The sequence below is a fragment of the Pteropus medius genome, unplaced genomic scaffold (genome assembly GCF_902729225.1).
Source record: "Pteropus medius unplaced genomic scaffold, Ma_sr-lr_union100, whole genome shotgun sequence".
In the NCBI taxonomy this organism is placed as follows: Eukaryota; Metazoa; Chordata; class Mammalia; order Chiroptera; family Pteropodidae; genus Pteropus; species Pteropus medius.
The window spans coordinates 23296481-23310885 of record NW_024349800.1 but is presented as its reverse complement, the minus strand read 5'-3'; the positions used below and the strand labels follow the sequence as shown (position 1 = coordinate 23310885).

The following is a 14405-nucleotide window of genomic DNA, read 5'->3' as shown; positions in this document are numbered from 1 at the left end:
GAATGTATAGTATGCCAAATGGTGGAAAATGCTATGGAGAAAAAGCAGGAATAGGAAGGATGTGTAGGTGAGGTGGTGGTATTTTGCACTGGGCGTTTGGAGACAGCCTTACTGAGAAAATGAGTGTGTTATCCAAGTATTTGGGGTGAAAACCATTCCGGTGAGGGGGAATGGCAAGTATAGTAAAACTCCTCCTTAACGTTAAGTGGAATCCAAAACATTTAAATGTTGAGAGGTAAATGCAGTGACAGGGTGAGCCTTTGTAGTCTTGCTGTAGTCTTGCTGTGCCACCCAAGTCTATTCTAGTCTTGGTTGTGGTGTAGTGCCACCTGGTGTGGATGTGTATACTGCCGTATATATTGATAGGGATGATTCTGGGTCCTGCCGCCGGGCTGGAATTTCCAGGATAGTTTCTGGCCTTTTAGGAGTCTCCCCATTATTTGGTGCCTCTTTCATCAGCCTAGTTGGGCTGGTAAAATCCTGGTGATAGAGGAATCACCTTCTCACATGCTGAGATGGAATTGCCAACCATGTTTCACCTAGCTCACTCTCCCTCCACTTTCCTCCCACTCTCCCTAGCCTCTTCCATACCATGCAGAAGATAACTTCAGCTGCCCCAATTTGAGAACAGGGGCTGAGTGGGCAATGGCTAGTTGCTCTGAGGAACATGTTTTAGGGACATTGGAGAGCACAATATGGCTGAAGCAAAGTGAGTGAGTGACTGGGGGCAGGATGGATAGTTGATGAGAGAGGGAACAGGCCAGAGTGTGTAGAGCTTAATAACGGAATATCGAAAATGTGGATTTTTTTTTTTCTGGTGGATGAGAAGCCACTGGAGAGTTGTAAGCCAAAGGGTGAATCAGGGAGCGATGGTAGAATCAGGGAGACTAAGGAATAGGCTGTTGTAGGAATCATGGCAAAAGGAAAAGGTGGTAGCAGTGAAAAATGTTGACAATCTGATATTTTGAAAGTCTAATTAACCTACAGGATTTGCTGTTGGAGTAGATAGGAGAGTAAGAAAGAGAAGAATAAGGATGACTCCAGGGTTTTTGGCCTTTGCAGCTGGAAGCATGGAATGGCCATTCACTGAGATGGGGTAAGGCATGGGTAGAGTAGGTTTAGGGGGAGCAAGATGGGGAGTTAAATTTTACTGTACTTATTAGACCTCCAAATGGAGAAGTTGAATGTGTAAGTCTAGAGCTTAGAAGACAGATCTAGGAGAGACATAAATTTGAGAGTTGTCAGTTTATAGCTTGTATTTAAAACCATAAGATAAGGATCATCTAGGGAGCGAGTGGCAGGTGGAGGTGGGTGGTCCAAAAACTGAGCACTGAGATACTCCAAGGCTTAGAGGATGGGGATGAGGTGGAGAGAAAGCAGCAAGGTGACTGAGGAGTTACAGGTGAGGAATTGGGTAGAAAACCATGAATGTGTGTGTCCTAAAAGCCAAAATGAAGAAAATGTTTCAAGAAAAGAGAGAGAGAGAGTGATCATCTTTGTCAAATGCTAATGCTGAATCAAGAAAGAGGAATGATAATTCCCCAGTGGATTTATCAATATAGAGGTTTTGGAGCCTGACTGGAATAGATTTTAAAAAAAGAACAGAAGAGAAATTGGAGATATGAATGTAGACAACTTATTCAAGAATCTTGTCTTGAAAAACAAAAATGGAGCCATAGATAGAAAGGGATGTAAAATTTGAGATTTTTTTTTTTAAGATGGGAGAATTTATAACATGTTTATACATTGATGGGAATGAATGCAATTAAGAGAGGAAAAAACATTGAAGAGGGAGAAAGAATTGTTAGACAGTATTCTTGAACTGGCCATAAGAAGGGGTGGCCTTAAGTTGGAGTAGAAACAGCCCAACTCCAGTACTACGCAGGACAGAGTAAGGAGTGAGGAGGCAAATGGGTGGTGGTGGTAAAAGCCAGCAGAAGTTTTCTGATTGCTTCTATTTTTCTGGGCAAAACAGGAAACAAAGCCATATAGGACAATTTCTGCTGCTGGTAAATATAAAGAAATGAGGCAAAGAGTGGTCATTTATAATGATAATTTGTGTAGTTGCTCTTCTTGAAATATATTCCATTTCTTCTGAATCCTACCCATCCCTGAAACTCAGCACCCCAGTCAAGCTTGCTTTAGACCATGATGATCTCTCTTTTTCCAACTAATTCCAGATTATGTGAACTACTCATCTGGCTTAGCATGTTGGTTGGTTATCTTTTTTTTCCTTTAATTTATTTTTCTAATGTCTGATCTGCTCAGCTGTACTGTCAATTGTTTGTTTGTAGGGACAGTGTTCTTATTTCCTGGTCTCTCCTGCACAGAGTCTAGCATATAGTGAGTGCTTAACAAATAGGTTCTTCCCATAGTGGGCCTGAGCTTGGCCATAAACAATGTTTTTATAGTTAAATTCAGTTAAACTATTTTAATTTAATCCCTAACCCGTTTTTGAAACAATTCGTACATTTCTGTTTTTCCTTCAGGTTCAGGATTATCTAAGGAGATTCGAAAGTATACCAGATATGCTTGAATTGGATCACCTCACAGTTTCAGGAGATGTGACATTTGGCAAGAATGTTTCATTAAAGGTGTGTTGTTATAATGAAAATTATAATTCTTATAACTTTACAAAACAGGTTTCATTTTCTAGTCCTAAATTTAAAGGAATACTTTAGTCTGTACCAGATGTTTATAAGATATAAATACATTTTTAAAATGAAGTACCACAATTTTTAGTATTAATACTGTCTTCCATAGATATGCAACATAGTTAAAATATAATCATAATTGTTGTATGTAGGAATTTTGTGGAATATGGCATTCACATGGAAAGCAAAAAATAATGAATAGTTGAACTGGTACTATTTTATTGAAAAGACAGCCTTTAAAATAGATTCACTGTTAAATTAGCATTAGCTCATTAAAATGACTTTGAATCTGAATGAAAGTATAAAAATGACAACTTTATATTTAATATAATCTATTCCTGTTAAAATAATATCATCATCAGTATAAACATATTCATTCACATTAAGTACTTCTATACTTTTATGACCATTCCAGCTTAGCATAAGAAACAGGACTTGGTATAAGTATTAAAGCTCAGAACCAAAGATAGAACAGCTTTTCCCTAATTTTTAAATATCCCATACCTAGATTTTGTGTTCTTCCTATTAAGAGCTACTTAAATGAAGATCTTAAAAAAACCAAAATATATGTATATTGAACTTTATTGCTGATACAGCTTCATCTGAACAGTCTCACTTAAGATATGAAAATTTATTAGTAACCTATTCTTAAAAAAAAACCCAAACTGATATGTAAATATAAACCAAGCACCCTTAATTTCTTTATGAAGATAGATAATGCTGGTGGCCTTGCAAGTAGTTCTTTGAAAGGGCTAGTCATGTTATGGCGTTGGGTCCATTTCCCATTTCTGGTATCACCTCTGATAAGAAGGCAAGGAATCTAGAACTATTGCCAGGTTTGTTAGGACACATTACATTTTCCTTAATATGTTTTTCATATTTAACATCGTTTATAAATATAAATATAATTACTCCATTGTAAATGGAGTTCTACATAAACTTGATTGTAAGAAAAATCAATTGCATTTCAGCTTCAGCTGTAATACACTATTGCTTTGTCTTCCCTGTCACTTAGGGAACAGTTATCATCATCGCAAATCATGGTGACCGAATTGACATCCCACCTGGAGCAGTATTAGAGAACAAGATAGTATCTGGAAATCTTCGTATCTTGGACCACTGAAATGAAAAATACTATGTACACTTTATGCTAATTATGGGCTAAATAATTTCTTACAATGAAATGTTCTCTAGGATTCTAAAATAGGCAGGTACTTTACTATGTTACTGTACCCCGCAGTGTTAATTTTTAAAATAGTTTTCTGTAGTATGCTTTAAGTCTAAGAAAAGCACAGATGAAAGCAATACTTTTCTTCTTTGAAGAGGATCCTGAAAGTTCATCTTAAAGTGCAATATTGTTTAATCTTAAAACTGGGGCAGCTCTGCTGGAAAATCTTTTAACAGAGGCTTCAGTGATGGTCACTTTGAATTGCTTGTGATTTCAAAAATAAAGCTGTGAAGCAATACATGTGTACACTTATCCTTTTCAGTGCTAACTTTATGAAATGGTGAAGAAAAATGGTTTATTCTTGTTAAACAGTTACTATATCAGTTGGAAGATCTGCTCTTGGAATATTTAAGTACTCACTGCCCAGGTACCTGAAAAGTCAAGTTTGTGCATTTCTAAGAATCTTAACCACATCATTATTTCCATTGGAATTCAACTTGAAGGTATTTAGTACCTTTCATTGAGTTCTAAAGCTGGGATGCCTGCCATGCTTTCTATAGACTCTCCATTTATTGAAACAATGTGGTGTTTCTTTTCCCAGCTGAAGGGGATGGGGTGGGTAGAGGTAGGGCATTTCTTTCACATCCTTGTTCTTTAGTGTAGTGAGCGGGGGTATAACTATAAAAAGTTCCCTTTTCTTGAAGCTTGGTTGTCACTGAAAAATGTTCGTGAATAACCTTTCAAATCAGGTCTGGTAATGTGTGGCTTTTCTCTAAGAATCAATTACATTTTCCAGTTCTTCCATACTTGCTTTTGAGTAGGCTGCTTGTTTAAAGTTTACTGTATACTATTAAAAAAAAGTTCTCTTTTAAGTCTGGTCATTTTTTACAGCTTTATTTTAGACAAACAATTTAAGAACCAATGGCATACCTCTGTAATGATAAAGGAAAGAAAACAGGCTTTCCTGTTAGGAAACCAAAGAGCACAAAATAAGACTATTTCATTGTACATAATCACCACAAGGTTAGGCACTCTGACAGGGTTAGGCAAGATTTCCTGGTGTGAGGTGAGGCACAGGCACTTTCATTTGTAGAGTACTGCTGATTCTAATGTGGAAGGTAGATATTATAAGTCTTTAACTTACTCATCACCTTATAGTTCTGGCCCCAACACAGCAGCCTATTTTAAAAGTTCTGTTTCTCCCTGGTCTTTGTTCATACACACATCGAAAGTAACCTTAAAAAACTCAAGGGAACCATACTCTGTGTATTATCTAAATGTTAAAATGAGAACTCATAAGTAGGCAGAATATATAAAAATGGATTCTTACCTCTGCTAGAAATAAGGCAAAAAAAAAAAAACCTCCATAGATATTTTTATAAAAATACAACTATTAACCTGCAGGCTTTCGTATACCACTTCTGAAAAGTATTTAAATTAGTTGCATAAATAAACACCAATATCTTACTCTTTAATTATTACTTGTGATCATCCTTTCAAGTATTTAAACTATTCTGGAAGGCTTTACTCAGTTGATATATAGTTGTGGTAGAAAGATTAAATATGTGCCACCCAAAGCCTGAAACTTGACATTGGTCACTAAAACAAAAATTGAATTCCTAAATCCAAGCAATCAAAAGATGTTTATTTTTTATAGAAAGATCTGTAAAAAAATAATTTTTCAAACAACTTTACTTTCATAGAGAAAACTTTCTACAGAGGTTGACTAAGATTTTAATATTTTAAATTGTACCATCATTAAATAAGGTAGGACACCATATGAATTTCATTGCACTGGAAGAAATGCAAAGCATTTTTTAATATAAAGTATACAGAGCATTCTAGTCAACTACAGCTGTGTTACAGCTATGTGTTCGTTTGGATTTGGTCCAAAGAAACCTGAGTCTGTTTCCAGAGAGAATGAAAAATGTTATAGACACCTGATCAGTTACTCCTCACTGAAGGAAACACAAAATTGGCATTCCTTGTAGATCCCCACTGAACCCATTTCCCAACACTGATACTTTCCTTTTCCACTTTCCCTACCCCAGTTCACTTTGGGTTCCAGGTTTCTGAATCACAGGCATCCGTATTCTTCATAAACATATACATCCCATAGTCAGATAAGCTACCCAGTTTTCCAGTATGTCATCACCTCTTCTGTTCCCAGATCTCGGCCATATTTAGGTCCAAATCTTTAAGGCCTTTTAAGGCTTGAAGATTTCCAGTGTAAAAAGCTACATCTGCTGTGACCAACCTAGACATCAGAGAGAAAATTATTTTTAATCTCATTTTCTAGTCAGATATTTAAAGTAGTACTCACAGAATCCTATCCTAGCTGCTAGACTTATTTAAAATTCAATTTCCTAGGGACCAAATGTCAATGTATTTAACTTAGCAGGATTCCTGCTATCATATAGTTAGACTATTTAATGTTCTATCTTTCAACAGTAAATGTTTTTAAAAAGAATAAACCAACACAGGCTGGACTGTTTCATAATTCTGTCCAATAAACAGATTTATCTTAAAACAGAATGACAGAAAAGTTACAGGTTAAACTTTCTTTGATCAGTTATATTAGACTAGAGTATACATGTATATGACTAATAGTACTAATAATACAACACTTAAATGAAAAAGCAATTATACTTTTGAGCACTGAGCTGTCACAATACCCATACCTGAAAAAACACTCCAACTCCAGTAAGAACACTCAGATAAACAGATCAAAGCTGCATGCATGAAAAATAGTGACTGGTCTAATTGTATATTTTGAAAGATGTGGTCCATGGAGAAACAAATAGGAGACCTTGATTTAGTAGTTTGTGAAAGACAGGGGAAAGTCCAGCTTTAAATTTTTTTTTTTTTAAGACAATAAATGAGAACAACTTAAAAGATATAGACTAAATTTACTAGAAGTACTGCTTAAGGGTTGGGGAAAAGAATAAGACTTGTGATGGGGTCCAGGGGTACTTCAGCTTCATTTGGAATGCCATTTTCCTTAACATGATAAACATTTTTTCAAGTGAAAATGACAAATGCTAATAATTCTAAGTAGCAGGAATACAAATATTTTCTGTATTAAAATATCTTGAAATAGAGAAAATCACATTAAAAAGTATAGTGCTGAGGAAGAGCAATAGGAAACAACTGCTTAATTCCTCTTGGAGCAGTAAAAATATTTGGAACTAAACAGGTGATTGCACAGAAGTGGTGGTTGTGAATGTATTAAGTACCACTGAATTAACTGTAAAACAGTTGATTTTATGTTACGTGAATTTCACTTTAAAACAAAATGAATATTTTTAAAAGGAACAAAAATTCCTTTTAAGTAAATAGTTTATTGTGTCTTTGTCTTGAGTTTAGAGGTTAATTTTCAGGAAATTCTATCTTTCAAGGATCACTCAAGGACACGAATCGACTTACACAGAATTAGTTTCTTCGAAAGTGTGTGACAGTGAGGAGCTCTAAGGTTGCACTGACTTTCAAATAGCTGTATTGCCAAAGGAAACAACAGGGAATGGGTCAGCTTGGATGTTTCAGAACTATTGGTCTGCTAAAAACCAACCCAGATTAAGTTATGAGAATAAAAATAGAAGGGTGGAGTGGGGTTTGAAAATATTTGCTCTTTTTGAAGTCTCTAAGAGGTATTTGGTATCATTATACTATCTTTGAACTTTTCTATGTCTTAGAGGAAAAAGAAGAACCAGGTAATAAATAATAAATGAGTGAGTCAGAATCTGCATAAAACTTCGAATTCAGCCTGGCCAACAGATTCAGCAGTCTAAAGCTTCCAGTTTTTTGCAAAACTGATTTAGTATACTACCTTTTTTTTTTTTTTTTTTTAAGGACAAGACAATGCTAACTTCTGACTCCAAAAAAAAATACATTTTTTCATTTGTTCCTGTAAGTTTGAAATTTAAGCCTGAAACCCCTTTAAAGAGGGAATATTCCTAAAAAGTCCATGGACCAGATAACACACTAAGGAAATCAAAGTATAACTACATGATGATCATTGCTTTGCATTTTGTATAATTTTTCCACCATATCTATCTATATTGCTCTTTACAAAAATCTTGTGACAGAACTTTATCATCATCATTATTTTCAAATCTAAGAAAATTAAGGCTCATAGTAGGTAAATGATCTGCCCAAAGTTACATAGCTAGTGACAAAACTTAACCCATTTTCTTATTCTAAATTCTGTTTTATACACTACAGAGTTTCACCAAAAACACATAGAATTTGTTCAACAGCTTACAATAAAATATGCACATATACACTTATTTTTTGTAACCCTGTAAAGGAATTAGGTAGATTTTATCCTTCTCATTTTATAAATATGGCACAGAAGTTGTGACTTTCTCATGGTGAGACAGCTACCAAGTAGAACTTTAATACTATCTGAAGAGGGGAAGCTACTGGGTAACCTAAGGAGGTACCACATATCAAGGACAGTTAAGTAATTGACCATTTATAAAACACTAACACAGACAGACAGACAGATAAATATCATCTCCACAGAGAAGGAAAAAAGGAAAAGCTTGCTGATTTTACAGTTTTGGGGCCCCAGCATGATTCTAGTGGAAAGGGACAGCACAATGAATAAAAACTCATAAAGCAATTCAATATGTGAGTATGTGGTAAAAATACGTTGAAAACATACCCATTTTGAGGTCCTCCATCGTTTATCACATTTAAATGAGATAACTGCTTTTTCAAGTGGAGTTTGTAACTTGCGTTAATTCTTAAAAATAACATCTGGAAAAAAAATAAAGTTTCTTAAAGCTCTACTGAAAGAAGACATAAGTATCTTATCAATATCAAATCAGAAAAAAATTTTTAAACCTTTGTTTTGGCATATACTTTTAAAATACTCCTTTGTAAGTATTTTATTGCTATTTCGATATAGTTTTTTTGTCCTTAGTTAAAAGCTCTTTTTCCCCCTTTCAGCAGTACGTCTTTTAGTGATATGGTTTATCCTTGCCTTTCTGTATCTTTAAAGTCCTCTGAGATACGTAAGTGGGATCAACCATGACAGATAAAAAGAACTTTAAAAATGGAGAATTCTGTAATATATTAACTAGGAACTTGATAGAAAAAGCAAAAAAGTCTCAATGGTAGAGGCAAGGATACCTTCAGCCTCCTAAACTGGTAAAATTACTTGAAAGCATTTTATTGCTCCTGCAGACAGACTTGTTGATGTAATGGCCCAATACTTCTTTGGGAAATACCTGACCTAAAATTATACACAATTTTAATCTATGGAAACAGTTTTGTGGAATAACATATTCCCATTTTGTTATTTTTCCTGGTTGTGCCTATTACAGATCACTTAAGCTGATCTAATAAATATTAATGATAAGGCATATTGATCGAGTTACTTTATATGCCATCTCATTATTCTATCATTACTTCCTCCCCTATCCAAATTGGATTATAATCACAGTCAATAACATAATTTATATTCATTGATAAATGCCAACTCTGATTTTCACATTAATAATGTAATGAATGACGTAAATAGAATCTGACAACTCTGATACTCAATGGACAAATGGAATATCTGCTTTTTAGAATTGTTGACCACATAGCAAAACTATTATTGCTCTGACCTGTCAGAGTAAGGGCACTTTGAAATCAGAAAATTTTATCCATGTTCCCTAAGTCAATATAACTGGAAAAAATAATCATATTAGAATATGAACTAAGTTTCATTGTGCCAAAATGTATAAAACATTCCAATTCTACATGCATAGTATATATTATATTAAAAAGTTTTAGAATTGCTACTTACTTGTGTTTGTTCTTCTGGAAGGAGATCAAATATAGCTTCGTGCATTTTTGCCATTTGCTTACAAATATTCCTGAAACAGGCAGAAGGAACGGGAGCTTTCACCTCATACTGGCAGGGAAAAATGAGAATTATGTTCATATCCTCTGGACTGCATACTGTCCCGAGTGTTCCCTAAGTGTTTTCTGCCCCTATATGTCTAACTCTGATAGAGTGCTCAAGCTCACACTTCAATTGTGATCTGAGCTACTTATGCAAATCTCAAGAACTTTTCATTAAACATTCTAATCTACTTTGAGAGAGCCAGCATAACCTTGTGGCTAAGAACATAGGCTGCTTTCCTGAAGATAGATGCTTGGGTTCAAATCCCAGCTCTTAACAGTTCTTAGCTATATGACATTGGACAAGTTACTTTATTTCTGTATCTCAAAGGGCTTTCTGTGAGAAGACTTTAAAAGATGGCTCATAGAAACACTAAACAGTACCTGATACAAAGTAAGTACTCAAAAAATGTTAGTTACTAATCTAGCTCAATACACAATAATGAATCATTACAGTAGGCCCTCTAACAGATTATTTTTTAAACATGATTTTTAAGAATGTGTCAATATAATCATATCTGAAATCAATATAACTCTGGTAAAATTAAAATGTTCTTTTTCTTTTGTAGGTGGACCAATATAGTAATCATATTTACCCTAAGGTTAAGGGAAGACATTTTCCACAATGATCTATATTGAAAATTTTAGGTAAATTCATTTTACTATTCTTACATCTGGAAAAACATACTGGTACAATATAGATAATCATCTTTTGGCCCATATTTTAAAATTCACAGCTTAAATTATATGCCATTTTTATTCATAAGACAAATATGGGCTAAATAATTATATTTTAGATGTACTAATCTTATAGAGTTCATTAAAATGATGAGCTCCAATAAACTGCTATAGCAGGACCATGCAGAAGTCACCATGTGCCTGGACCAAGATAAGCAAAGTTGTAACCACCCAAAGATTTTTCTCTTTTGACCCTAAAAATATATCAAATATCCCCTTATTTTTTTGTTAATAATAGCTATAAGGCATAATTCACATACCATAAAATTTACCCTTTTAAAATGTATAATTAACTAGTTTTTAGTAAACTCATGGTTAAACAATCATCACCGCTAATTTCAGAACATTTTCATCACCCCAAGTAGAAACCCCATATCATTAGTGTGATTCTTTTCCCCACTCCCATTGGCCCTGGCAACCACTAAACTCAATAAATGGAATCACACAATATGTGGCTTTTTGTGACTGGCTTCTTCAATTAGCATAATGCTTTCAAGGTCCATCCATGTTGTAACATGTATCATCAGTACTTCGTCCTTTTTATGCCTGCATGATATTCCATTGTATGAACATACCATAGTTTATCCAATTATCAACAGATGGATGTTTGGGTTATTTCCACTTTTTGGCTATTATGAATAATCATGCTATGAAAATACAGGTTTTTGTGTAGACAAACTGTTTCAATTCTCTTGGGTATACACCTAAGAAGTGGAATTACTGGGTCATATGGCAACCCTATGTTTAACCTTTTCAGGAAATGCCAGAATGTTTCCCAAAGTGGCTGTACCACTTTACAATCCCACCCAATAGTATATGAGGGTTGCAATTTCTCCATATCCTCACCAACACTGTCTTTTTTATTTTTTTGTTACTTTATACTTTTTGTTACTGTCTTTTTTATTTTAGCTATCCTAGTAAGCATCAAGTGTTATCTCATTATGGTAACATCCCCTTAATCTTAACTATCCCCCTGTACTGGATTGAATAGTATCTCCCCAAAATTCATGTCCACTTGGAACTTCATGATTAAATCCACTGACTGCTGTCTTTATAAAAAGAGAGGGAAATTCAGACATAGACACACACACATGGAAGATGGCCACATGAAGACAGTGACTGGAGTGATGCATCTATAAGCCCAGGAATGCCAACAATTGACAGCAAGCACTGAAAAGTAGAAAGAGGCAGAGAAGGATTCTTCACTTAGAGCCTTCAGAGGGAGCATAGTCTGGCAATGCTTTGATTTAGGATTACGAGAACTACGAGAGAATAAATTTCTGTTGTTTTAAGTCACTGTGTAGTAATTTGTTACGGCAGCCCTAAGAAACTAGTATAACCCCCAAAACCTTCCATCACCCCTGCTTTCCCTATAGATACTGTTCTTTCCATCTTACCTTCATCATCACATTTTTTCAGTCACCTAAACTTGATATTGTAGTACTTTATTCTCATCTCTTAAAATTTGGTTCTTGCCAGCACCCAAACCACCTTCCCCTACTACTAACAATCTTCTGACATTTCTCTACAAAAAATCACTAAAGATGTCCTAACTTCCAAATTTAGTAACTCTTCTAGTTCCCCTTCCTCATTGTTCTGCAGTATTTCGCACACCCTCACACTGAAACACTATCCTCATGTAGGACAATGTTTTCCTGTTTCCTCTCCTAAACTTCCTTTTCTTCTGTCTCCTGCCTTAAGTGCAAAGCTTCTTCAACATCAATGTCCCTTTATCTTCCCCTCTTTTCTCTCTAATCAATCTCACGACTCCTAATATATCTCTAATCCTGAACCACTTTACTGAGTTTAAGTCACACATTTTCTAGGTGTTCCATTCCATAACTAAGCTGACCATGAATTTTCCCAAACCTGCTCTTCTTACTCATTTCAATTACAACTGCTGGTATTATAACATCCTGGTCACACAAGACTTGAAATCTCCAACTCCTTTTCCTTGTTTCCTTGTATTGAATCAGTGACTAAGTCCCATCAAATGTACTTTCAAATTATTTTGCACATTAGTTAGCACATTAGATCAGAGTTCCTCAACCTTTCTCTACACTACTGACATTTTGAGCTATATAATTCTTTGTTATAGGGGCTGCCTGTGTATTGTAGGATGTTCAGCAGCATCTTTGGCCTCTACTCACTAGTTACCATATCATCACACTACCCTAAAAAGTGACAACCAAAAATTTTCCCAACATTTCTGAATGTCCTTTGGGGGACAAAGTTGTCTCAGTTGAGAAATACCACTCTAGGTGAGGCGTTCAATACTTCTCACCTGAAAAAATGTTGTAGCATTTTCACAAGTCCAGATATCAGTTCAACAAACATTTACTAAAACTACCTGGCACATAGTAAGCTCTGAAAAAATATTTTATCAGATGTGTGTATGTACACATATGTGTATATATACGTTCACAGGTATGTACATATGTATTTGTATGTGTATGCTTGAATGAATGGGTCAGATACTATGCTAGCTGGAGGGTACAAAGATAAATCAGAGAGAGTCCCTTTGGAGAACTGTCTAAAAGCTAGTTGGTGTTCCTGAAAGTGGACATTGCATGCTACAGAAACATGGGTGAAAGACATTTAGGCAGTAACAGACAGAGATGGCTTCCTGAGCAGCACAACTGAGCTGCTGAGTCTTCAAAGGAAAAAAATTAAGTAAAAGTATTCCAAATAGAGGACATGCCATATCACCTCAAATTCATTCTATATACTATCTGATTAATCTTTCTAAATTGCAATTCTAATCATATGATTTATTAGTTTAAAAACTTTTGGGTTTTGCTTCTGTTTAAAATTTAGAAAGCTACAAGGGTATGTTGCTACTACACTACCCACAGGAAAAAAAGTACAATAGTTTATAAAATCATAACTTTTCTTAAACCCATCAGAGAACAGAGGTCATGGAAACCCAAAAAGTGACAAGGCCCTCTGAAGTCAGACGAGACACAGGAACTATCTCATTTTGGCAGTGCATAGGAAGGAAAGGTGACCACACAGAAGCAAATAAGAAGAAAATAACATTTCAATAAATTCTCAAAGGCCAAATGTGAACCAGGATATGTTTAGAGTAAGTGAGAACTCTACCCATAAGGGGAGTTTGCACTCGGAAGGGCCTTCAGCAGGTACTTATAAACAACATTGGGGTCAAGGCAGGAGACCACAGAGGGTTACTCAGTAACACAGGCAAGCAGGAGGTGGCTGCCACTAGAGAAAAGGACAAATGCCACTCACTTCCTGGAACCCTTCTCTTATAAAAAGCAAAAACCTTAAGTCACTAAGAAGAGGCAGCAAACTCCCATCCCTGGAGCCACTGTGTGAGGAGTAGAAACAAAACATCTCTTCCAGAGGGAAGAAAGAAAAACACCTTAAGTACAGGATCCTATACCACTCAAAGCAGAGGTGGGCTACACATGGAGGAGGAATGAGAACACTGAGAAGATTCCACATCCAGGAACTCACATTACCTGATTTAAAGACTTACAATAATGCTATAATAATTCAGACAGTGTGGTATTAGTGTAAAGAAAGACATAAAGGTCAATGGAACAGAGTCCAAAAGTAGACTCACACAAAAATAGTCCATTGATTTTCAGCAAAGGTGCCAACAAAGAAAAGATAGTCTTTTCAAGAAAAGGTGCTAGAACTATAAAAAAAAAAGGAATATTGACTCATACTTTGCACTAAAGTTGAACCTTGAACAACACAGGTGTGAACTGAGCAGGTCCACTTATATGTGTATTTTTAAAATCCTATGTTGGTCAAGGGTCAGCCTATTTGATCCACAGTTAGGAATCACAGATGCGGAGAGCCAACCGTAGTTAAATTTTTGCAGAGTCAGAAGTTACATGTGGATTTTCAACTGCGTAGGGGGATGGGCTCCCCTCACCACTCCCCCCACATTATTCAAAGGTCAACTGTATAAGCAAAATCAA

The 14405-nt window shown here is 35.4% G+C and overlaps 2 protein-coding genes across 9 annotated transcripts in view; one reads left to right on the top strand and one right to left on the bottom strand.

The window, feature by feature from the left end:
* Nucleotides 1-4694, top strand: part of UGP2 (UDP-glucose pyrophosphorylase 2) — a 51679-nt gene extending 46985 nt beyond the window's left edge. For both annotated transcript variants that reach the window (XM_039887007.1, XM_039887006.1), the window contains exons 9-10: nt 2490-2594; nt 3670-4694. In XM_039887007.1, coding sequence (XP_039742941.1) covers nt 2490-2594; nt 3670-3777 — 213 coding nt within the window. In that variant the 3' untranslated portion in view covers nt 3778-4694. The remainder of the gene's footprint in view (nt 1-2489; nt 2595-3669) is intronic.
* A 6-nt stretch (nt 4695-4700) lies between these two features.
* VPS54 (VPS54 subunit of GARP complex) overlaps nt 4701-14405 on the bottom strand; it is an 88948-nt gene continuing 79243 nt past the window's right edge. For 4 of the 7 annotated variants that reach the window (XM_039887000.1, XM_039887003.1, XM_039887001.1 and 1 more), the window contains 3 exons: nt 9620-9727; nt 8489-8583; nt 5623-6079 (listed from right to left, as the gene is read on the bottom strand). In XM_039887000.1, the coding sequence (XP_039742934.1) occupies nt 5974-6079; nt 8489-8583; nt 9620-9727 (309 nt within the window). In that variant the 3' untranslated portion in view covers nt 5623-5973. Of the gene's footprint in view, nt 6080-8488; nt 8584-9619; nt 9728-14405 lie in introns of all 7 variants that reach the window. The other 3 variants (XR_005658200.1, XM_039886999.1, XM_039887002.1) reach the window with 2 other exon arrangements.